Source organism: Psammomys obesus, unplaced genomic scaffold, assembly GCF_907164565.1.
Source record: "Psammomys obesus unplaced genomic scaffold, mPsaObe1.curated_primary_1811, whole genome shotgun sequence".
NCBI lineage: Eukaryota > Metazoa > Chordata > Mammalia > Rodentia > Muridae > Psammomys > Psammomys obesus.
The window spans coordinates 2,570,932-2,596,039 of NW_026596149.1; the positions used below are offsets into that span (position 1 = coordinate 2,570,932).

Below are 25,108 nucleotides of genomic sequence, written 5' to 3' on the forward strand. Positions count from 1 at the left end.
TGTTTATGTCCTACTGGGGACTGAGCTCGGCTATCTGCGCACACTAGGCACACACTTCACCCATGGAGCCATCTCCCCAGCCCCAAATAGGATATTAGAATACATCAACCACAGAAGCACAAATCACACTGTAACTGTTCCAACCATATGATCCATCTCTTTCTCCCTCCTTTGAGTTCTTCACCCTAAGGTTAGGTAGGGGACACAGCTAGGAGAGTACGAGAGAGTGCCATCAGGAAAGGGCAACTCTCCTCTCCCTCCTGTTCCCTAGGGGTGGAGTAGCTGAGGACAGTGGCTGTCCTTTTTGAATGACAGCCACTGTAGTACTTTATGGTAATAGTTACCAGGGTAACCTGACTTATCCAGAAACAGGAGAAATTCTGGGTAAAATTTTCAAAGACAGCACAGACCAAAAACAAAACACTTACATTACAACCCAGGCTTTTTGCCTCATTCAGTGTGTAGGTTTCAAAAGTCAGTGCTGGGGCTCAAACGCAGATATGACACTTGCTAGGCAAACTCTCTGGCAGCAAGCTACTTACAGCTGGAGTGTGGCTACCAAGGAGGAGATTTTATGTGCTAGGTTGTGGCCCTGTGTGAAGTCCACCATGGAGATGCCGGGGTTCCATGGCTGGCACAGGGTAGCCAGAAGCTCCACCTCCCTGCCTGCACCCTTGCTGCATAATTACAAGTTGCCATGCTTGTAACTGGGAGAAGAAAACAATCAATTTCCTACCTCGATCCTTTCTCTTTGGCCGCACCTCTGCTGACGACAGTGTTTCGTCCTGATGCAGGCTCTGACTTTTCTTCTGTGGGAGATCCAAATCCAGGGCTAAAACGAAAACTGTTTTTCTCTTTTGTTATTTGAAAATCACACAGTTCATTCCAGTCAAACTAACATCGGCCATAGGTTACACCTTAAAGAAGATAATCGTTAGAAGGTCCTTTCTCTTCCGTTATGATTGGGTTCAGTCACCACTGCACAGTCAGGGCCTATTCTACCCACAGTTCAGGGGAACAGCCTCAACCTCAGGTCCTCTACCTCCAATTTCCCCCCAGACAGCTTTGTCACATTAGTTTGCAAAACAATTATGCAGCTAAATCCCCATAAAAAGAAAATGAATTTAGTAGCCAAATCTAAAGCTCTAACAACAAAACAGAAACTCTAGGTGGGTTGGTTGAGTTTTGATAAAATGTGTCCTTACTTGGCCTTCTCTTTGCTTCCCCTTCTCAAGGAGGCTGAAGAAGAAATGTTTCGTCCATAGGCAGCATCTGCGGATTTGTCCTCCATAGACGGAGGTGGAGACCTAAAATGTTGAAGTTAAGTACAAACTAAAACTTGTCAATGGTAACTTTGTCCTGTAAAACAGATTTTTTGGGAGAGTCATATTTGCTGAAGACTTTCAATGGTGCCATACTATTTTTAAAAATCATAAGGGAGAAGTTAACACAAAAATAAATTTAAAAACCTTTCCTGAGCCTGAACAGAAAATACTTGTATGAAATACGTAGCATGTTGGTAATATATAGATATACAGGTTCATAGGACTTGGCTATAGCTCGGCTGGCAGGGGATTTGCCTTAGCATGCCCAAAGCTTTGGGTTTGATCCTCGTCATGATGTAAATCATGCCTGGTGGTGCACACCTATAATCCACTCAGGGATGGAGGTGGAAGTTCAAGGTCATCCTCAGCTACAAGCGGGGTTTGAAGCCAGCTTGTGCCACAAGTGATCCAGTTTAAAAAACCAAAAAGTTGGAAGCCCTCGTGGTGATGCATGCCTTTAATCGCAGCACTTTAGAGGCAGAGATCGGTGGATATCTGTGACTTCAGGGCCAACCGGGACTACATAGTGAGTCCCAGGCCAACCAGAACTACACAGTAAGACCCTGTTTATTTGTTTGTTTGTTTGTTTTAATTGATGCGTTAGTTTTTAGTTCTACCATTTATTTATTATAAGAAAATTGATGGTGGTCATTATACGCTACTACACATTTCTGAGAGACTAGGCAATTTTTATACACTTTACATTCTTTGGTTATTTTTCCAGATCCATTGAAAATACAAGTAGTTCCATGTCAGGCTGAGTTTATGGACAGCCCTTACATTCAGTGTTAGATACAGCTGGGAAGAAGCCATACTGGAATTTTTATGTACTTGTATATTAACAAACAAAAACTGCATGCTTCCCTGTCTGCAGCACCCCCCCCCCCCAAAGACTCACGTGTCAGATTTATTGTTGACTAACAGAACAGCGCGTTGATCATTCACCTCCTGTAAGCAGAGTTCCTTCAGCGGCAGAAGTTTGGTGCCAGGGTTTATCTGTGAGATAATGTAAACACAAAAGTTGATCATCTGCAAGTGTTATAGTTAAAACACGAGTGCTGACAGAAGGGGCTAATGACAGTTTGAAGGGTCTAACTCATTCATGTGCACACATCCTGCAGATAGATAATAAAGAAGCAAACCAAATGGTAGGTAAGTAGATGATAGATATATAGATGACAGATGATAGATGATAGATAGATAGATAGATAGATAGATAGATAGATAGATAGATACATAGATACATAGATAGATACATAGATACATAGATGATAGATAGATAATCTCTATACATAATTAGAGCCAGAAGCCTGAAGCTTGCAGACACACTCTCCTTTACACACACATTCTTTGCTGTTTTGCCCTCAGCTATTCCATACCATAACTGTTTCCATGGTCCCTGGAAGTATTTGTCTCCAGAATCTATCTATATACTCCAGGGAAGACTTTCCCTGTGAAAGTACTGTGAGCTGAAACCGATTTCTCCAAATCTCACAGGCCTATCTAAGAGAAGCTGAAGCTGGAAGGATGGCGCAGCAGTTAAGAGCACTTGTTTCTCCTGAAGGGCGCCCAGGTTCTGAGAACCTATGTGGTATTTTACAACTGTCTGTAACTTCGGGCCCAGAAGATCTAATGTTCTCTTCTGACCTACCCAGGTAGCAGGCACACACACATGGTGCCCAGACACACACACAGGCAAACACTTACAGACATCCTAACAGAGAGGGAAGACATTTTCAGAGTCCCACTTCTAGACAAAGAACCACAAGCAGCTAATGACTGCTGGGAGAACGGGATTCACCTCTCTCAGGGGCGAGCTTCCTTATTGGTTTCCAACGAAGAGTAATCAAGCCCTAAAATCATGTACACATAAACAATAAAAATGGACTCAATATGTTCTCTCTCTCTTCCCTTTTGTTCTATCAGTCTGTTAATCTAACAGTCCATCATCCATCCATCAAACCATCAATCCATCGATCCACCTATACACATACATATGTATGTGTGTATGTAACAACAACAAGAACAATAATAATAATAATAATAATAATAATAATAATAATAATAAAAGAGAAGCTGTCAACTTGAGAGTAGAAAGGCACAGAAAGAGTTGGAGGGTAATTTTGCCAGCCTGAAGGAAGAGGGCAGATAGATCAGCCTCTTTGTCTCCTTGTGAACAAGTAGTGGATGTCGTTCCCATCCAAGAGAGTTTCCATGATCTTTTCAAAACAATTGTCTAAAACCAAGACAGATCCTATCATTCATTCTATGAGGGTCCTGTTCCATCTCCCATTTCAGACTGAGGTCTTGCAGCGGTCCTCAAGAACCATATAGTCTGGGCTCCTTTTCTCATCTGATGTACTGGTTAATAATAGCATCTCTAGTCTTCCATTTTATCAGCTCAGCTCCTGTCTGCGGCCCATCGTGATACTCCTTAGACATGCCAAGCACATTTGCCATTATACCTCTGCTCAGAAATTTCTTTCCCAGATAACCCCCAAGCTAGCTTTCCCCACTCTATCCAAGTTTTTATTCATACATCATGCTCAGTAACGGCTGCCTGGCCACCCTTTTAAAAATGGCAGCCCGCAGCTCTGTTGCCTCATAGCTTTGTAGATGCCTTCATGCCCTCTGCTCCATTCCTCTTACACCCCACCCAGCTTTAGCACATTGCTGTTGTGTGCATTCTCCCACTCCTCCCATGGAAAGGAAGCACGGTACTTACAGAGTGAGTGAATCAGAATTCTCCTTTATAGAGATTATTGTCTCATTGTCTCCCCTCTCTCTGCCAGTGTCTCCCTGTGTGTCAGGGTTCTGTGCTTTGAATTCCTGCTCTTGTCCTCAGTTCCCCTGATGCATCTTTATACTGATGTTAAAGTAATTCTTTCAAAATTACTCATCATTGAATAAAATGAGCTTTTTGTGGAGCAATTTCTCAGTGGTTTGAGTGTGTTGTGGAATGTTACTGGGGTTTGAATTAACAAGCTGACTTAAAAGTACAAGTTAAATAGGATCTAGTTAAAACTGTATGAGAACGCAAAATCTTATACCAACAAGAAGTCCAGGCTAAAGTGCTGATCCTCACATTTCTAACTGTAAAAATATAAAGTGTGTTTGGGGCTTATAAAATAGCAATGTAATGGCATCATGATTAAAGAGAAAATCATAGTAAAACACAAATAAGTGCCACCACTTACCCGACCGTAATCATAGAATCCATCACTAATTATGTTGCTTGATGACAAATAGCCAGTCTGGCTGTATTTCAGGGAAAGATTGTTGTTGAGCAATTTGTTATAGGCTGCCTCACTGAACTTATTTTTCCGACTTACTGATAGATTAATTTCTTCAAGGATGTCTAGAGCCCTGTCAATAAAATTAAAAAAAAAAAAAGTTGTTTGTTTTCTCCAATCCAACTGGCAGCGAGTCCCCATTTATATCCTTAAGCTCCTGGGCAAGAACTAAGACGGAAAGCTCAGAGCCTCCCCTGCCTTTTTAAATGAGGCACAACTGACAGAATTATGAAGACAAATCATCACTTTCTGAGAACATAAATGCCATGCAATGACTCATATTCAAACAGTTAGAGGGACATAGCCTGGACAAATGTCTGTGTTAAAAGCTTGGTTGTGAGCTGTGGCTCTGTTGTGAGGTGATGGAATCCCTGAAGTGGGGTCCCGTGGAGGGAGTTAGGTCACTGGTGTTTGTCCTTGAACTGGCTCCTGGGGCCTATCCCTTGCTCTCTTTGCTTTCTAACTGGCATGACGGAGCAACCCTGCCTAGCCCTGCGCTCCTGCTCTGAGGCAACGCCTCACCACAGGTCCAAAGGCAGTAAGACGAAGCAACCATGAGCAAGAACGTCTGCGGCCATGAGCCAGAATAAATCTTCCCTCTTTGCTTCTTTCTCAGGCACTGTTACAGCAATGAAAAACAGATGAATGTGTATTTTAAAGGAGAAATTCCTTGTTCATTTTTTGGCATTTCTTTAAATTTTTAGGTTGGCATACAAAATCATGGGTTCCAGGCAGATATGGTTAACATTTATAATCCCAACATTCAGGAGGCAGAGGCCAGAAGATCTCTGAGTTTGAGGCCAGCCTGGTCTACAGAATGGGTTCCAGAACAGCCAGAGCTACACAGAGAAATCCATGTCTAAAAACAAAAATCACGAAACAAAAGCAAAGTCATGGGTTCTATTCTGACACTTTTATACCTATGTGTTATTGCACTTTATTCTAATTTGTATCCTCACTGGCCTTCCTCATCCTCTCTGCCCCTCTATCCCTTCACCCTCTAACTGATCCCTTCTTTTTGTAACAGAATACATGTCACACATATTCCATTAACTTCTCTTTTCTCCTTTATCACTCCCTTAAGGTTTTCTCTTTCCCTCTCAGGGTCTCCTTTTAAACATGTCGCTATAAGTCTTAGGGTTTTATTGCTGTGAAGAGACACCATGACCAAGGAAAACACTTAATTGGGGCTGGCTTACAGTTTCAGAGATTTTGTCCATTATCTCCCTGCTGAGCAGCATGGTATATACGGCGGGTGCTGGAGTAGCCAAGAGTTCTACATCTTGATTTGCAGGCAGTAGAAAGAAAACTGTGTGGCACACACTGGCAGTAGCTGGAGCACAGGAGACTCCAAGCCCACAGTGACACACTTCTTCCAACAAGGCCACACCTACTCCACACCTCCTAATAGCCACTCCCTGTGGGCCAAGCATTCACAGGGGTGAGTCTATAGAGGCCATTCCTATTTAAATCAGCACAGTATGCCTATACATATAAATTTAATCTAGGTTCCACAGAGGAGAAAAAACATGCATTTTTCTGAGTCTAGATCTGAATTTCATTCAGCGATCTCCAGTTCTGTCCACTTTTCCAGATGCCACAACTGCAGTTTTCTTAATGGTTGGATATTGTGTGTGTTATACTACATTTTTTTTCCTGTTTGTTAATAAATGTCTGGGCTAGGTCTATTTCTCAACCATTTGGGGTGTGCATTTGGATGGTCCCTGTGGTGTGTTTACTTACAGTTCTTTGGATGCAGGTTACCTTCTCTCTGGCTGTGTTTACATCCTCATCAGCGTTCATCATCACTTGTTTTCTTGATGCCAACCATTCTGACTGGGTAAGAAGGAACATCAAAATAATCTGAATTTGAATTTTTCTGACGGCTAAGGATGTTGGACAGCTTTCCAGATATCTGTTAGTCATTTGTATTTCTTCTCTTGAGGAGTATCTATTCAGTTCATTGGCCTATTTATTGGCTGGATGATTCTTCTGATGTCTGATCTTTGCAGGTCTTATGTGTTCTAGTTATCAATCCCTTATAATCTGTTATGCAGTTACTGAAGATATTGTTCTCCTGAGAAGGTTGTCTGCTCATGCTGATGCCCACTTGCTGCTGTCTGCTCATGATGATGACCACTTCCTGTGTGCCTAAATGAGAAATGCTATCTCTCTTGTGAATTCTTGGGATCATTTTCCATGCTTTTGAGTCTCTTTCTCAAAGTTCTCACCTGAGCCAATGTTTAGATGTGTTTTAGTTTTGTCTTCCTCTAGCAGTTTCAGGGTTTCATGCCCTACATTAGGGTCTTCTAACCAAGTCAGGTTGATCTTTCTATAGTATGAGAGGTGACTCTATCCATTCTTCTGTACGTGGACAGCCATTTCCCCTGTATCATTTGTCAACCATACTGTCTCTTCTTTGATGTGTATTTTTCACATCTTTGACAAAAATCATGGGGATGTGATGTTACAGTGGCTTTGTAGTGTAATTTGAGATCGACTATTGGGATACCCCTAGCATTGCTCTTTCTGATGAGGGCTGCTTTGGCTCTTCTGAGTTCCTTATGTTTTCATATGAATTTCAAAATTGATTTTTCTAGTTCTGTGAAGAATGTCATTGGAATTTTGATGGGTATTATACTCAGTATACAGATTGCCTTTGAAGTATGGATGCTTTCACATTATTGATTATGCCAATCCAAGAGCATGGACGTCTTTCCATCTTCTAGTGTGTTCTTCAACTTCATCCCTCAGTGTCTTAAAGTTTTCATCTTTGAGGTCTCTTACTTCTCAGGTTATATTTATTCTAGATTTTAAAAAAAATGATTGTAAATGGGATTCATTTCACTCCCATTTCTTTTGTAACAAGTTTAATATTGGCACACAGAAAAAGCTACCGATTTTTGGATGTTGTTTTTAGATTCTGCTGGTTTCTGAGAGTGCTTGGCAGTTCTGAGAGTTTTTCTGTAATGTGTATAGGCTCTTTTAAATAAAAGATTGAGCTGTCTGCAAACAGAGACAATCTGATTTTTTTTCTATTTGTTCATTTCTTTCTCTTGTTGTTCTAAGACTTTGCACACTGCTGAATCGGAGCAGTCACTGTAGATGCCTCTGTCTTATTCTTGATTTCAGAGAAACTGATTTTAGTTTTTCTCCACTTAGAAGCATTGGCTTATAGGTTTGTTGTGTGTAGCCTTTCCCCCTAATTTCTTTGGGGCTTTTATCTTGAGGGCATGTTGAACCTTGTCAGATGTCTTTTCTCCAGCAAGTAAAAGGTCACGTGACTTCGGTCCACTTTTTCACTCTGTTATGCTACAGCCCAGTAGAGTGTCAAGTCTTCTTTGTGTATTCATGGAATCAGTTAGAAGAATTTTTGTGTCTATGTCATTACGGAGATTGGTCTATTGTTTTCTTTTATGGTTGTATCCTTATCCAATTGTGAGTTAGGGTAATACTGGCTTCACATAGTGGTGTGGTAGTGTTTCCTTCCCTTCTGTTTTACAGAACAGTTTGAGGAGTCTTGGTGTTAGCTGTCCTCTAAAGACTTGGGGGAATTTGGTGGTGAGTTGGTCTGCCCCTGACTTTTTTGTTTGTTTTGGTTTTTCGAGACAGGGTTTCTCTGTGTAACCTTTGCTGTCCTGTACTCACTCTTTGTAGACCAGGCTAGACTGGAACTCACACCAATCTACCTGCCTCTGCCTCCCAGAGTGCTGGGATTACAGGTGAGCACCACCGCACCTGGCTATGGCCTTTTCTATCATTGTTCATTTAATACGAAAAGAATATGAGAACTTAGATTTAGGTAACAAAATTATATAATAAGAACAAATGCTTGGAGATATGTGGGAACCTTCAAACTTCCTCTGCTACTATGCTAAAGAGAACTAAGTTCACCTGCAGCTTGTAGGGAGCATGAATTGCGGGGAGTATGTTAATACAGATACCAGGTGAAGGGTTTGGTGAAGTGATGAATAAAGATGACAGCAGTGACCACCAGCTTATGTTTAGCTGTGAGGCTGGGAGATAAACAGGACTGTGTTTGTGGAAAGTGAAAGAGAACCATTTATCGAGATGAAGTGGAAAAGGAAATGGAGTGTGGAGCTCTGAGGGAAGGGACCCTCAGGTGGGCAGGCAGGGGGAGCTCATCCTGCCCCAGGGGGGCCCTTCCTCAATGCTAAATGACAGTGTGGGCTCTACTTGTGTGGGCTCCCTGGACCTGAGGGGTCTGTTTCTCTCCTTTGTGTTTTCCACCTGAGGTACACACAAGGAATAGCCACTCACCCGAGCCTGCATAACTCAACAGCCATCAGCTCGTCGCTGGCACAGACCATCACGGCCCAGCTCGCATGCTTTCGCACCTCATCATTCTTGGAGTGCAGGAGCTCAACCAGCGGCTCCAGCCCACCACAGTTCTTCAACTACAAGCAGAAATAAAAACTGACATGTTAAGAGCATAGAAACTGGCCTGGCAATAATCTCAGTACTCAGTGGCTGGGGCAAGTGGCTCCCAAGTTCAAGGCCAGCCTCCATTACAGAGCAAGATTGTATTCAAAAATCCCAGGACCGTCCTGTCAATATGGTTCATGGGTTGTTCACGTATGCTGTGTTCAGGTTCCATCCTCAGCAGCGCATGGGGAATAGAAAAATCAACATTCATACATTAGAAAAAAAAATCTCATTGACTATGCAAAGGTTTCAACTGTGCAAAGACAGTTTTAGAATGTGTCAATTTAGAGTTATTAAATTCAGGGGGAAGTCTGCCAGTTTTCCATTCTAAGCATGGAATTTTCTTCTCTAAGCAGAGAAGCCCAAGAAAAGTCATTTTAGAGTTCTTCCAAACTTTCCCTGGGCGAGTGGTGGGAGTCCATCTCCTCCCTGCCATACCCAGTATGAGGGTACTTTGTGCTGAGTCACCCGGCACCTGAGCACTGACAGGTCACGATCCTGACAGACGTCAGAGTGTCCCCTTACCCCTGAAAGTGACTTTGTACAGGTGATAAAATTAAAGATGTTGAGATTGGGAAATGACTGCATCCTCAAGCAGTCCAGTGTCATGGCAAAGCTCCCAACAAAAGAAGACAGGAGTGCCAGAAACAGACAGGGTGTGGAGGCACCAGTGCTGTGGTGAGCATCTCTGAAGGCAGAAGAAGGGACCGTAAGCCAAAGAATGCAGATGTCTCTAGGCTAAAAGCTGGAATGGCCAGTGGCACTGAGCCTCACTCCTCAGTCTCCCCAGCCCCCCCCCAAAGAAAACCCTTCAGAGAAACACAGCACTTCAGACTTTTTAATTTTATCTCCCAAGACCTGTTTGGGGGGATCTGTCCTCAGATTCCCTAAATTAATAGATTTTTCTTGTTTTAAGTTATGAAACACCAGTAGCTTGTTATAGTGGCACTAGTAAACTAACACACACACACACACACACACACACACACACACGTCGCACTCACACACTCATGCACTTGGGCTAGTACTCACAACACACCATGGCCGAGGTTAGCAGCATAGCCAAAGCCATGCTAGAACAGTTCTCTAGAAAAAGGCGCTTTTTTTTTTTTTTTTTTTTTTTTTTTTTTTTTTTTTTTTTTTTTTTTGTTTTTTTTTTTTTTTTTTTTTTTTTTTTTTTTTTTTTTTTTTTTTTTTATGCTGTGAAAGTTGTTTCTTTGGGGAATAGAAAATCAAAAGATAAAAAAGAGGCAGGATGGAGCTATGTTAACTATACCATAAAATACTTTCTAGGGATGAAATTCCAACTAGGAAAAGAAAGGTCTGGAAGTGCTCTGGTCTTGTGTCTGAGATGTAGTACTACATTCTCTGAATCTAGAGAATGAAAAGAACATTCCCGAGAACAGTGTCAAAGGCGGCATTCAAAGTCAAGAGCCCATATGGACAAGGATCCACTTTCAACAATTCTCCCTCTTGATTAGTTTATTTAGGTGTACAGATTTTGGTATGTTTATTCTATAGTATATGTCTAATTTCCACTTAAGAGTGAGTATATACCCTGTGTGTCTTTCTGCTTCTGGGACACCTCACTCAGGATGATCTTTTCCAGTTTCCACCATTTACCTGCCAATTTCATGATTTCCTTGTTTTTTTATTGCTGAGTAATATCCCATTGTGTGGATATTAAACATATAATATAGGATAAACATACTAAAATCTGTACACCTAAAGAAACTAATCAAGAAGGAAGACTCTGGCTAAAATGTTCAATCCCCATTCAGAAAGGCAAAGAGGATGAACATCAGAAGAATGAGAAAACAGGGAACAGGACAGGAGCCTGCCACAGAGGGCCTCTGAAAGGCTCTACCCGTAGGGTATCAATGCAGATGCTGAGACTTTTGGCCAACCTTTGGGCAGAGTGCAGGGAATCTTATGAAAGAAGTGGGAAATAGACCTGGAGAGGACAGGGGCTCCACAAGAAGAACAACAGAACCAAAAAATCTGGACATGGGTCTTTTCTGAGACTGATATTCCAACCAAGGACCATGCATGGAGATAACCTAAGACCCCTGCACAGATGTAGCCCAAGACAGTTCAGTGTCTAAGTGGGTTCCATAGTAATGGGAACAGGGACTGCCTCTGACATGAACTGATTGGCTTGCTCTTTGATGACCTTCCCCTGAGAGGGGAGCAGCCTTACCAGGCCACAGTAGAGGACAATGCAGCCACTCCTGATGAGACTTAATATACTAGGATCAGAAGGAAGAAAAGGAAGACCTCCCCTATCAGTGGACTTGGGGAGATGCATGAGCGGTGAAGGAAGAGGAAGGGAGGGATTGGGAGGGGAGGTGGGAGGGAGCTGCAGGGGGGATACAAAGTGAATAAAGTGTAATTAATAAAAAATTAAAAAAGAAACAAACAGAATTCTCAAGTCAAAACAGGCACTGTGGCACACCCGCGTGTCAGCACACAGAACTCGCTATGTTTGAAGGATGGCACACTTAGGAAGCCCCATTTCTGACCGTATTTTTTTTTTCTGGGTATAAAACAAGATAGAAATCTAATGCCGTGTGTTCCTTTGGCCGAGAGCTGACTTATTAATTCTTCTATCCATTCATTTTTTTTTTCCTCATCCACTTAACAGCTATTCATTAAGTAGGAATTATCAAAGTCAGGTGTGGAGGCACACCCCTGTAACCCCTGCCGAGGGTGGAGGGAGGAGGATCTTGAGCCCCAGGCCCGAAGCCAGCATGGGTTGGGCAGTGAGACCAGCGCTCAGCACAGTGCCTGGCACAGTAACAGGTAGATAGACACCCAGAGGCTAGGGGGTCTCCCCGTGGACGGGTAGAAAGAAGCCGTCCGTGTCAGCGGGAGTGGGGACAGTCAGGGAAGACTGGGGCGTGGTCTGAGCAGAGGCGGGGCTCCGGCCACCGTCAGCCTCACCTGGGTGCGGGCCTCCATGTCGCAGGCGGTGGCGGCCACCGTGAGCGCGGCGGTGCTCTGCACCATGGTGTTGCTGGAGCGCAGCGGGCCCAGCAGCGCGTGCATTATCTCGTGGTTCTGGATGATGGCTCGCAGGGGCTCCTGGATGGCCATGTTGGTCAGCACCGTGGCGGCGTTGGCGATGGCTCCGTCGCGCTTGCTCGACAGGATGTTGATCAGCGGGTTGATGGCGTCTGCTTCTGCGGCGGCGCTGTGCACAACAAGGAGAAAGGAATGCCATTCTCTCAGTTCAAGTAGCAGAAGGGTTTGCAACCGAATTCACTCGAGTGAGCACGGAGACAACGTTTAATGAACCCAGAAAAGGGTGCTAGTGAGCTAAGTGCAGTCTGGAGGAAAATGAATGAAATCAGGTAATCCTTTGGGTTCCAGAAAAACGCATGACCCAAACGTTTCAGGACTCTTCAGTGCCTGGTGTTCAGTTACTTTCCTCAGTGAAGATGAGTTTTAATTGTCAACAAGCTGGGGTCACTTGGGAAGAGCCTTCATGATGGGTCGTCTAGATTTGGTTTCACGTCTTCGGAGGGTGTGTCTGGGGAATTATCTTGATTCTGGTAATTAAGATGGGGAAAACCTGAGCACTGTGGGTGGCGCCCTTCCTGGCTATGGGATTCTGAACTGTGTGAGTGGAGAAAGCTGACTGCCCCACTGTGGGTGTGATGGGGTTCCTGCTGCCTTTGTGCCCCACGGCTGATGACTGCAAGCCCTTAGTACTTGACAAAGGAGTCGTGCATTTTTAGCAAGAGAGGCTTACGGTGGTTAAAGATTTAGAGCATTTGATGTGAGGGCCTGCACGGTGTCAAGTGCTTGAGAAATAACCCTGTGTATAAGACATCGGGAGCACACCTGCTCTGCAGTCTGGGGCCACAGGGGCCTGACCTGCCGGCTCTCGGCTCAGCTCTGGGACAGGAGGAGAGCAAGGCCTGTCTGGACTATGAAGTGAGCTCAAGTTTAGCCTGGCTACTTGGTGAGACAGTCTCTAAAGAAAAAGCATAAACGCAAAAGGGGCCTGGAAATGTGCACGTCAGTAGTAGCACGATTACCTACACGTACCCAGTGCATGGCTCTAGGCTCAATCCCCAGCAACACAAAATCACATTAACAGTAACAACAGCAACCATTTACCTAAATCATCACATCATCAAGACAACAAAGATTACTGACACTTTAATAACACGAACATCTCAAATTCATATTGGACATTCTTTTTCATTTAGGATTGCATCATAAAACCAGAAAAAGGTGTGTGGGGGGGGTAAAGCTGCCTGGTATAGCCATCAATGCCCGAATTCATTTAATTTGGCAGCATCACCTAAATCTGCTTATTGTGAGGGAGGACCAGTGTCCTCAACACAAAAGTCATGACAATTATCCTGTCCGTCAGAACAGATGACAAAATCTGGGTAGGGAGGCCAGTGGTCCTTGGGGAGGGGAGGGCTGTGATGCCCACAGAAACCAGCTCAGAAGGAAAGAGAACGGGCCGGGGGTTGGTGATGGGTTGGCAGGCCCGACCCACAGGCCTGCCTGCACCCTCGGCTCACTAGATCAGGCCTTCCAACATATTTGCTGCCTCAGTAGTGAAGGGGTACCCAGTTTCTTTCCCATGCTTCCTCCCAGGTACAGTTAACCCTTCCTTTAGTAGCTGAGGGTCAATGCTTAATTTCCTTTCCTTGGGGAGAAAATACTCAAGATAATTTCAATTCTAATTCTTTCTTATTATTAACTGACATGGTGCTCATTTGGTTTTATGAATAGGAAAAATTGTGCATTTAATCTACATCAAACAGCTGAAAAACAATGAATAAAAAAGATTTAGTGTCAACTCTTATCAGGAACTTCTCATATTTTTGTTTATGTGATTTTATAGTTCAAATACTGAATTTTAAACTCTCTGTGCAACACACACACACACACACACACACATGCACACACACACACACACACACACACACAGGCGCCAGGCTGGAGCCCAGGGCTTACACATGGTTTACACAGAGCTCCTTGCCGATCTCTGGAAGTTCAGCTCATCGCACTGACACCCTTCAAACCCCTCTCCTTTTGAGTTATTTGTTCAGGCACTCGGTGCAGCCATCCTCTCATGCCAAATGCTTCAGGCCTTCAACAACTGCACGCATACCTCGCCCAAGACGCATGCCCCTCGTTCAAGCGTGGATAAGTTCTCTTCTCTTCTCTTTTGGAAAATTAAAAAAGCATGGTGGTTTGGTTTTTTTTTTTTTTGTTTGTTTGTTTGTTTTCAGTTTCTCACAAAAAGAAGAAACTAAGGAATAAGGGGCTGGAGAGAAGGTTTACTACTTAGAATGACTTCTTACTCTTCTAAGGACCTGGGTTCAATGATTTAAAACCACCTATAACTTCAGCTCCAGGAGATCAAATGCCCTCTCTTAGTCTTCCTGGGAACCAGGCATTCAAATGGTGTACAGACATACAGACAGGCAAAATACACACAAAAGAAGATTTTAAAAAAAAGCCTTTCTGTATTGAAGAAGAAGAAGCAGCAGCATCAGAGGAGGAGGAGGAGGAGAAGGAACAATGACAACGGACCTAAGAAACAGCAGGTCAAGACTAGGGATTTCCATTCATGGTCCTTGGTGGAGTGTCAGTCTCAGAGAAGACCCTGTGCCCAGATATCTTCAGTCCTTGTGGAGCTCCTATCCTTTCCACATCATTCTAACTCCTCTTCTTTCATATGATTCCCTGCACTCTGCCGAAGGTTTGGTTATGAGTCTTAGTATCTGCTTTGAAACGCTGCTAGGTAGAGTCTTTCAGATGCCTTCTGTGGTAGGCTGCTGTCATACGTTCAATGCACATCCCATTTGTCTTTCTAAATGAGGATTGATCATCTTAACCCGTGTCTGCTTTCTTGATTATCTTCTTTAGGTGTATAGATTTCATTATGTTTATCATATCTTATAGGTCTATATAAGCGAGTATATAGCGTGTTTGTCTTTCTCCTGGGATACTTCACTTAGAATGATCTTTTCTAGATCCCACCATTTGCCTGCAAATTTCATGATTTCCTCTTTTTTTGATTGCTGAGTAGTATTCCATTGTGTAAAAATACCACAATTTCTGTATCCATTCATCCATGAATGGATATAACCTAGAACCTCTGCTCGGATGTGGCCCGTGGTAGCTCAGTAACCAACTGGTTTCCCATAGTAAGGGGAACAAGGATTATTTCTAACAGGAACTCAATGGCAGGCTCTTTGACCTCCCCACCCCCCAAAGGAGGAGCAGTACTGTTAGGCCACAGAGGAGGACTTTGCAGCCAGTCCTGAAGCTACCTGATAAAACAGGGTCAGATGAAAGGGGAGGAGGTCCTCCCCTATCAGTGGACTTGGAAAGGGGCAGGGAGGAGATGAGGGAGGGAGGGAGGGTAGGTTTGGGGAGGGAAAGAGGGAGTGGGATACAGCTGGGATACAGAGTTAATAAAATGTAACTAATAAGAAAAATATAATTAAAAAAAAAAAGACTAGGGATTTCTCTAAGGATCACCTGAGCTCTGGGCCCTTCTGCTCAGTGTTGGCATTGTCTGGTAAAGACATGCCTTGCCTTGGTCTGTGAATCACTTCCTTCTGCTCTTTTCTTTGCTCTTTATGAAGACAATAAAAGAATTCCAAAAAACCTAGCTGTTTAAAAAGCCCAAGTTTAAAGCCAGGCACAGTGGTGCACGCCTGTAATCCCAGCACTCAGGATGCAGAGGCAGGAGGGTCTCTGTGAGGTTGAGGCTAGCCTGGTCTACAAAGTGAATCTAGGATGGCCAGAGCTACCAGAGAAACCCTGTCTCAAAAACCAAAATAATAATATAATAGTAATGAATAAAAAAGTGTCTGGTGCATAGTAGAAGACAGCTCTGACTGCACTGAGCAGAACAGCCTCCCAGAGATGAAGCGAGCTCTTAGCCCTGGAAAGAAAGGCATGCACCGGCCCTCCGCCCTTTACCTCTAGCTTGCGCTCTACGCCATTCTAAAAACATTACTAAATGAACTTGTGGCAGAAAACCAAACCCCTTTTGCTTAAACACAAAGTAATAACAGTGATAGAAATATAATACAAAATTTACATGTTAAAATAATTATTGCATTGACCATGTTTCTTTCAAACCCATGATATTCTGTTTTGTTTTGTTTTTCTTTTGACGTCTCTAATGGGGAAATCCAGAAACTGACGGGTGGCATATTTTAAAAACATGTTTCAGTTTTCTTAACAGTACAGCATTATCCAAGCAAATGAGACAGAAGTCAAACTGCTGTATTATAAAATCCAGAATTATAAGGCCATATGTCACCACAATAGTTAGAAAATATTTTCTGATATTTACTATCATTCATCACCATCCAGTTGGAGTTTACTCAAATGAATTTAAACTGTAAAATTTTAAAACAAGCTAAACAGCAAATATGGAGATGTATAAAAACATCTGTGTGTAAGCATGAAGAACAGAGGTGAAGTCTAGCAGTTGGGTAGATCCAAGCTAAACAGGTCCTGGCTATACTTCCCAAACCCCGTGCGTGCTATTGCTCATCTCTCTCCCTTCTCTCCATACTCCAATGCAACCTGACCTCCTGTGGATTAACACCAATACAGAGGTCTTTCACACATACACGGTTCTTGACTTCCAGTTTGGGTTAGGATTTTTCAGAATTGACAGACATTCAACAGAAACCACACTACAGGTTTTCAATTCAGACATTTGCCAGGTTGGCATGTGTTGCTATTTGCCACACTCCATTCCTATTGCCTGCACTAGTCCCTCCCCGCTCCCACGTCCTGAGGCTAAGATGTCAGGTCTACCAAGTAGCATTTGGACTTCAGTTTTCAATGGATTTGTGGGAATAGAAGCTCATCATGAAGGGAGGAACCAGTAAGTCCTAACATGTCTCGTGCTACAGCTAATGCAATATTTAAAAATTATAATCACTGCTTACTCCAAACTTGCACAGTTTCCACTGTCAGGATAAAGCCCAGATGACTCCCCACAGCTCGCAGACTCCTGCATGCATGGCCCTGCCTCCCTCTTTACCTCACACCTCCCCCCCCCCCATCCCTGTTGCTGTCTCTCACCTCAGGACAAGCTCTCCCTGCTTCCCAGAACTCTCCTCTTCTGCATAATCCCCTTTCACGGTTTGGCACAAGTGGCTTTTCCTCAAGAAAGGGGCTCTACACCCCCAAACTCAGTTCTTTTTTAAAACCTGAACTTTAACCTTTTAAAAATACGCATAAATATTTTTGTTGTTGTTCAGAAAACAATGTTTTGGCACAGAAATTTGCAATCAAACATAACAAAATGTAGTTATTTCACATTTGTCATGGAATTCAGAAGTTTTCACTGAAATTCCGAAGGCCTACAAAGAAACAAATGAAAACAGCAGCCAAAAAAGCCACCACGGAACAAAACAAAACAACTAAAATGGATACTCTATTTCCCTGAGGAAAAATTCAGTTACACGTGTAGCATCAACTGATGGCTTATGGTCTATTTCACATGGATGTGTTTGCACTGAGGTGCCCCTTGCCCTAGTCACCCTTCCCCATCCCTCCTGCATTTCCTCCTGAAGAACTGCTTGGATTAACTCATTGTGGTGAGGAAGACTTTTGGGTGGGTTGAGAAGGGCAACAAGGGAGCCAACAGACTGGGGTGTCAACTTTCATTGTCTAGCCTGGTCTCCAGTTCAGTCCATTCCATCTTCACTGTGATGTTCTCAGTCTATTGAGACATCTTTGAGATGAAGTTAAATAATGGAGCTTTTACTTTAAACAAAGGGTGTCTTAGGAATCTGCTAAGGAATCTGTTTCTTTTGTAAGTCATTGTCATTGATGCAATGATTCTGGGTGTGTTACCAAGCCACACCATTTGGTCCTGGAATTGAATCATTCTGCAGGTTTAAGAGTCATGTTCAGCAGATCTGTGACGACTGATGACATGAATCAAGGGTGACCTTGGGCATTCTGGGAATCTGTTTAACAGAGCCCACATGCAGTGTGATATGTGGAATTCGGCAGAACAGATGGTAATGTTGGCAAAAAGAACCCTGTTTGTTTACAGCGACCACCGCCATTCCCACCAGCATGACTTTTTATATGTCTCTGAGTTTTGTCACTCCAAGAAGACATATTGGCACAGCCAGGCTACAGTGGCGAAGAGAGGCCTCTGTAGCCACACCAGCTGACAGGAGACCCACACAGGTGAAGCTCTGCAGGCTCTGACAAGCAGGTGGAGGCACATCTCCTGGCTACCACAGCCAGAGCCTGATCGCGGAGAGCAGGAGCCCTCACTCCCTCATCCTGTCTCTGTCTGTTTTTCAACAAAGATGATGATCCCTAAAGTGTTGTGTTGGACTCAGCTGTTAAAAGCAAGGCTCGAATCCAAAACGACAAAACGTGTGGTCAGTTCCAGAGCCGAAAGCAGAGATCAGCTGGCAGCAGCCCTCAGCTCCAGCGTGATGGCACTATGGCTGCACGCCAGGGCTGACGGCACTGGCCAAGGAGTCTTCTTTTCAACAATATTTGAAGAATATTTGGCTCATAATTGCAGGCACATGCTTACAATGAAAAACTTTAAGGTGGTAAGATGATTATTATAAAGGACATGACTGTGTTTTGTTCCACAGAACAAATATTTTCTTCTGTTCCACAGAAGAAAATAAAGATGCAGTAGAATATTTGGAGCTATTGACAGCAAATTGTATCATAATAATTTGCCTTAGGTATTGTTCTGAGGCTGCTAGAACATTCTTAAAGCTTCTCTGCCAGAGTTTCTGCGGAAGAACCACACAATCATAGGCTCCAGCCGGGCACTTCCACAGACTGCATGGCTATTTTTGTTACAGGTTTGGAGGAAGTCAGTCAAAGTCTGAGGGAATCATGTAATCTTCTGACACAGAGTGACAAGGAGTCTTTACTGACCTAGCTATTCCATCACAGTTTTTCACTTCCGCCATCATTTGAAAACCCAGAGTGCTCTGCGAGTAATTAACTGCCCGCCGTGGGGAGAGAACGGCTCTCTACGTGGCTGGTTTATCTCCTAATAAAATAGGAGTGCCGGTCAAGGTGTTTGGATGCTCAGGGTAAGTGGCTTTGCAGGTACTAAATGGTTCTTGTTAGCTTGGAAATTGGTCTGCAGTATCTGTAAATGACAGGAATTAAAGATATAACTTTATGTTTGTAATAAGGACACTGAATGCTCTAGTATGACTGAAAAAAAAAAGGAAACTCCCATGTCCTTCTTCCTCAATTAGCTCCAAGCAGGTCCCTGAGTCTCCTCTTCATGACCCTGTGGTATTTTGTTTCACTTACATAGCTGCCACTTTAGATGATGGTCACTGCAATACTAGCACTTGGGAAGCTGACACAGGAGGATTGGGATAGCCTGGACCACTAGCCATACCCTGTCTCAAAACGAGACTATAATAGTTGTTTCCTGCCATCTCCCAGACTTACGCTTGAGGAATGCAGGTCCTTGGGGCCCTTGTCTACACTCCTACTGCAGTCTATAGAGCTGGGGCAGCGTCCCACACAGAACTGACACAGAAAGAGTTGGGGGAAAGTGGTGGTGTGATTACAGAAGGATCCTAAGCTCAAAGGTGAATTCCCAGAGAAATGACAAAAGCCCAGCGCGCCCCTATCAGAAGTCATTTCTAGAAATGAGAGAAGAAACTGTTGGAAGAGCCAGGATGCCTGTCATGCCGAGTGGCTCAGGGGAACAAACCAAAGGGCAATCCACATCCCATCTGTTATTTCTTAGTTGAAAAGGACAATTCGGATGGATGGGAAGTGCTGGGTGAAGGAGCTGACTGCCGACGAGGGTTAATACACTGACACTCTGACTTTTCCTGCATTCTCTTTGTTTCATTTTATCCATTTGCTTGCTGAAGCCTGGTTCCCACAGCCCAGGTAAGCCTCGACTCACTCATCTGCCTCTCCCTCCCAGGTGCTCGGTTACAGCTGCAGCATCATGTCCAATGTCACTGTTTTAAGCATTACAGTCATTTCAGAAAACAGTATTTTCAGAGGCTGCCTTCCCCTTCCAAGAAAAGCAAATGTAAATTCTGCTCAAATCACTTTGCTGTTGTTCAAGGACTGAGAAATGAGGAAGGTAGAGAAGATGGGAGGGAAGGAGAGATGAGAGGGCGGAGTCTGGGTTAAAGGTGCAGATTAACATCTCCCTGGAGAATAAGAACCTTCCAAACTTGCTCAGCAACTGGCGAGTGGGGGATGAGCTGCACGGTGGGAGAAATAACTTACCTGCCCAGGGACATGGGACAGGCCATGTCCCGCCCTCCTCTCATCACTGGGGAAGTACTGTGCCTCGACTTCTCACTTTTACATGTGAGAAATGAACAAATGCACATGACAAGGACAAGGACATTCCTTCACCCATAGGACTGCTGTAGGATCCAGAGACACATCCCACTAGGGTATGCAGCTAAATGCTTGGCCATAACTGCCAGCTACCAACAGCAGCAGGATCTGTCATGGGAAAATCTGACGGTATTTCTCCATTTCTATGTGTGGACGGAACCTTCATTTTCAGACAGCCTTTCAGCCAGAGGGCTGAAATGAACCTACAGGGCTAGAGCGAAGGCAGCGTCTTCAGAGTTCGGATCTGGGTCTCTCCATGTAGGTACAATTAATGAGCAATAAGGGCCTATTCCCGAGTGAAGAGAAACCGTGGGGAATGATTAATATGAAAAGTCAAGGGTGAATACAAAATAACGTATAGGTTTAAATAGGCTTCAAATTAAAAGAGAAATAATCTAAGCGTATCCAATCTGTTTGATAATTTCCTGTGAAAGTCAGTAATGCCGGAAATCAGAGAGTACCAGCAACTTTAAAATGTTATGCAAATATCAGCCCTGCTCTGTAGGTAATAAAAGCAGCACAGATAATTTTCTAATTGAACATTTTATGAGATTCACTGAGCCTCACAAAACTGGTAGCTAATCAAATTCAAAGTGTTTGTCAAGGTCTGGCAAGCGTCAGCCCCCACGAAGGAGGGAGGGCAAATGGAGCAGTTTTATTGAAAACTAGGTGCTTTTTGGCTCCAGTATGATCCCCACCCCACCCCCAGCCCAGTGTAAGCAAAGTAACGTCCAGATGCTTCTAAGCAGACAGGACTAGAGGGGCTAAGGGAAGATATAAGAAACAAGCACTCAGCAGATTTGGATGGCAGCAATGAAGGAGTAATTCCTAAGAATACCACCAAGGCTCTTCCGGTTTTGTCGCTTAAATACAAAGGACTTCCCTTACTTTGTTTATTGCAAACGCGTGTGCACCATGGCACGCGTGTGCACCATGGCACGCGTGTGCAGGTCACAGGGCAGCCCTGCAGGGTCAGGGCTCTCCTTGTGCTATGTGGAGGACCTGGGAACGGAACTCAGGACATCAGGATTAGTGACAAGTGCCGTTACCGACTGTTCAATCTTAGGGGCTCTCAGAGGACTTTTAAGGTAGCAAGCTCTTTGGAATATTATCCTTAATTTAAGAAAAGGATCATTCTTCAAACAAAACCAGGTCGCCTAAACCAGCTCAATTTATGTTGCCTGTCACTTATATTGGGAGACTGCCAAACTTCCAAAAAATTTCAGCAAATTAACACTAACAAAAATTTTAAAATAAGCTTTTTTAAAAATTTTTTTTTTATTACAATGAGATTCATCAGTGTCTATTGCTTGAATGGGCTGCATTTGTCCTGGTGATAACACGGCACGGCAGATATTCAGGCACCGCTTTAAAAAAAAAAAAGTGTCAAAACATTTTGAAATGACTGCACCTCAGAAAGGCACAAAGAAAGACGCAAACATCTGCTAACCGTGTGTATTTAGCAGTAGAATACGATCACGATGAAATGCTTTCCAGATCGCAATCTTTTAATAATGCTCCCAAAATATTATTTTAGGCTCACCAGAGTGTTACAAATGAAATTAGTGTGCGTTTCATTAAAGCACAGAGGGCTCGGCCTGGTCTTGCCCCTCCCCCCGGAGCCGCCACGAGGGGGCAGCGTGAAGACGCGGTTCCTGCGCCCTGGCTGAAGGGGAGCGTCGGAAAACCTGCTTCTTCGGGAAAACCCTCCGCCACCGGGACCACAACCGCGCGGCTTCGGCCGCGGGTCCGCCCACACACCGAGCGTACGCGCTGAGCTTGCGCTTTCGGGGGTCATTTCTATGGCCATTTTTTTTAACTGTTTTTAAACTGGGTTCCGAGAGTACTAATCCTAAACCAACCTGAGGGCTGCAAGGGGTCTAGACGGGTCATTGTCCAAGCACACAACCGCAGCCGCCTCGAGGGCGAGCGGCCACCCCCGCCAGAGACAACGAGCGAAAAGGGAAGCTGGGGCGTTTGGCCACTTTTAACACATGTGTTTTGTTGTATTGTCTTCAAAATAATCGGGGTCACTCACTGTTACAGCCATCATTCTACAGGAAAGTATGCGGCTCTAGAACAATCAGTCCCAGGTCTACAAGTTAAAGGGTATACAAAGAGATGGTGAAATAATAAACACAGCAGAGTAATTTCCAGCCTCACCCCAACACGCGCACGCGCGCGCTCGCACACACACACACACACACACACACACACACACACACACACACACACGCCTGAATCCTGGTGTTTCCTGAGGGATGCTAAATGAGGTACTGATTTTTGCAATAGTATATACGAATTTATCCTGGGATACATTTAAAATTTTTCTTCACATATTATATAGTTTTCTTAGACATAATACTCAACAAATATTTTTTGTAGACATTAAAACTGATATTACCTGCCTCCCTCCAGCTTTATTTAATGGGGGAGATTTTTTTTCTTCACTTCTATATTAGTCAAGAGAAATTTAAACACCAATAATACCAAACAATCAGTCATTCATATTGACATGGATGTACAGTCGAGGAAGCTCAAGAGTTGGCAAGGCACTCAGGCACACACCCATGCAATGTGGGCACTCCGTCTCTGCACGGAGACCCTTGGGTGGGCCTCTTACTCACCAGCAGCTTTTGTGGTTCTCGCCATAGGTCACGCTAAGAGAGAGGCACTTGTCTTTGCTATTTCAAAGGCTTGCGGTGGCCCAACAATTAATTTATTTTTAAGTGGCCAGTCTGTATTAATTTATTTTTACAATTATGCTACAATTCAGAACTTCCTTGGGTTGCTGCTTTTATGGGCAGTTGAGAAGCTATTTAAAAACAAACAAACTGAAAGTTCCAGAGGAGAGTGGGGAGAAAGGGGGTCTTAAAAACTCTGAGGTCTTTCAAACTATCTTGATGGAGGTAAGGTAGGCCATGGAGAATCAGGGTCAGATGGCTGAACATGACAGTCTGTGAAGAGCCGAACCTTAGTTATCCTGTCCACTTTCTTGTAGGTATTAAAATGATTACAGCTATTGTTTTCAATATTTATTTGTTGCTACTTGCTAAAATTGTATATTTACAAAAAGATCCTTTTAAAAATGCCCAACCAACATTTATACTTATTTTCAAGTCTTGCCATGGTTTATCAATGGATAGATTTAGTTAACAGTGCAAAGGAAATTAAAAATACTGAATCTTTCCATTCTTGGGGCAACTCTGAATCTAATTCTGGTCAGATCCAACAGATGGCAGTGATGATATAAAGTGTTTAAAATATTCTCATTACATGAAGAATCAGCTACTCAGAAAGATGTCAACCTCAAATCATTTGCTCCACACTTGCATAAATTATTTAAGAATTTGAAATGATTAATTGGGTAGAAAAGTACAGTGTAAATAAAACATGAAATTCAACTGAAGATATTTCCTACATCCAAAAATTAATAGCTTCTCATTTCCAAAAAGCATTACATACAGACAACTGTCAAGCAGATTACCAGCATACGAGGGAAGGAGAGTGGCAGAGAATTAGACAAAGGGCTACCTAGTCACGTGCCATTTTTTACTGCTTCTTCAGCTCATTTTTCATTATTCTAGGTAGGTTTGTTTTTACTGTCTCCTATTTTTATTACCTACTTAAAACAATTTCTTTCTCCTTTCATTTCTAACAAGTGACCCTGGCAATTCTTGTCTTTCTTTACCCTTCAGATAAGTACTTTGATTCCTGTCCATTGCTTCCTACTCATTAACCTTTATTCTGCAAAGAAATGAAAGACCAAGTGTAAGAACAGATGACTTCGAGAGGGAAACCACTATTGACTTCTGTGATCCAAATCACGCAGAAACAAACATCATCAATCAATTTCTGTCCTAAGATACGGGCATTGGTAGACGTGTTTGCATAAACTTTAAAATTTCTGTTTGAGAAAATTTATTGGTATTTTAGTAAAGACATTTAACTCTTCCTATATTGACCTCTGGTTAATAACTCATTCAGCTCAAGTAAAGATGCAATGTTATTTTAACAAACAGTAAATTGGGCAGCTTGCTACATAAACGTAAGTTGTTTGTGTATCTTGATGTAACAAAATTATATAGGAACTAATTATGTCACCTACATTTCCATTGCTTCACTTAAGTGTTATTACCAACTGCTTCCCCATTTGTGGATGTTAGCTTAGCATCTGTGGATTTGTGGGCTTCACTGAAAAGTTATCACCTGATTAAAGAGCTCATTACTAAAAAGAAAACAGGAGCTGCCTCCAAACTCAACATTGTCCTGTTCAGAGAAATGCAGCTATTTTGGTCCATGACTGTGTCTTTAAAGCTATGTTTAACTGTCACACTTTTAAAATCACCTGTACAAAACACAGAATTATAAAACAGGCTTTACAATACACATATCTATAGACTATATATAGCAAGAGAATAGAAAAAAAAATCTGTGTTTGCTTTCCTTCTAGTTCAGTAATTAAAGTATGCTTTTGATGCCACTGATCACTGCTTGCATGTTTAGGATAAGCTGTGTAATTGTGAGAAATCCCACTCTGAGTCCCACCCAAATGGGGTCTAACAAGTTTGTAACACCTGCTCTGGTGAGGCCATAGAGAACACCTGTTCTCAGTTTCTGTGTTCATACAATGTCATATTCCCATTCTCCACTCTCCCTCCA

General features: G+C 43.2%; 1 protein-coding gene across 4 annotated transcripts in view; it reads right to left on the reverse strand.

Moving 5' to 3' along the window:
* The window catches only part of Armc3 (armadillo repeat containing 3), a 92,317-nt gene that overhangs the window by 13,594 nt on the left and 53,615 nt on the right, over positions 1-25,108 (reverse strand). For 3 of the 4 annotated variants that reach the window (XM_055593933.1, XM_055593936.1, XM_055593935.1), the window contains exons 11-16: positions 12,008-12,257; positions 8,900-9,036; positions 4,523-4,691; positions 2,224-2,321; positions 1,206-1,307; positions 737-844 (exon numbers count right to left, since the gene is read on the reverse strand). In XM_055593933.1, the coding sequence (XP_055449908.1) occupies positions 737-844; positions 1,206-1,307; positions 2,224-2,321; positions 4,523-4,691; positions 8,900-9,036; positions 12,008-12,257 (864 nt within the window). The remainder of the gene's footprint in view (positions 1-736; positions 845-1,205; positions 1,308-2,223; positions 2,322-4,522; positions 4,692-8,899; positions 9,037-12,007; positions 12,258-25,108) is intronic. The other variant, XM_055593934.1, reaches the window with a different exon arrangement.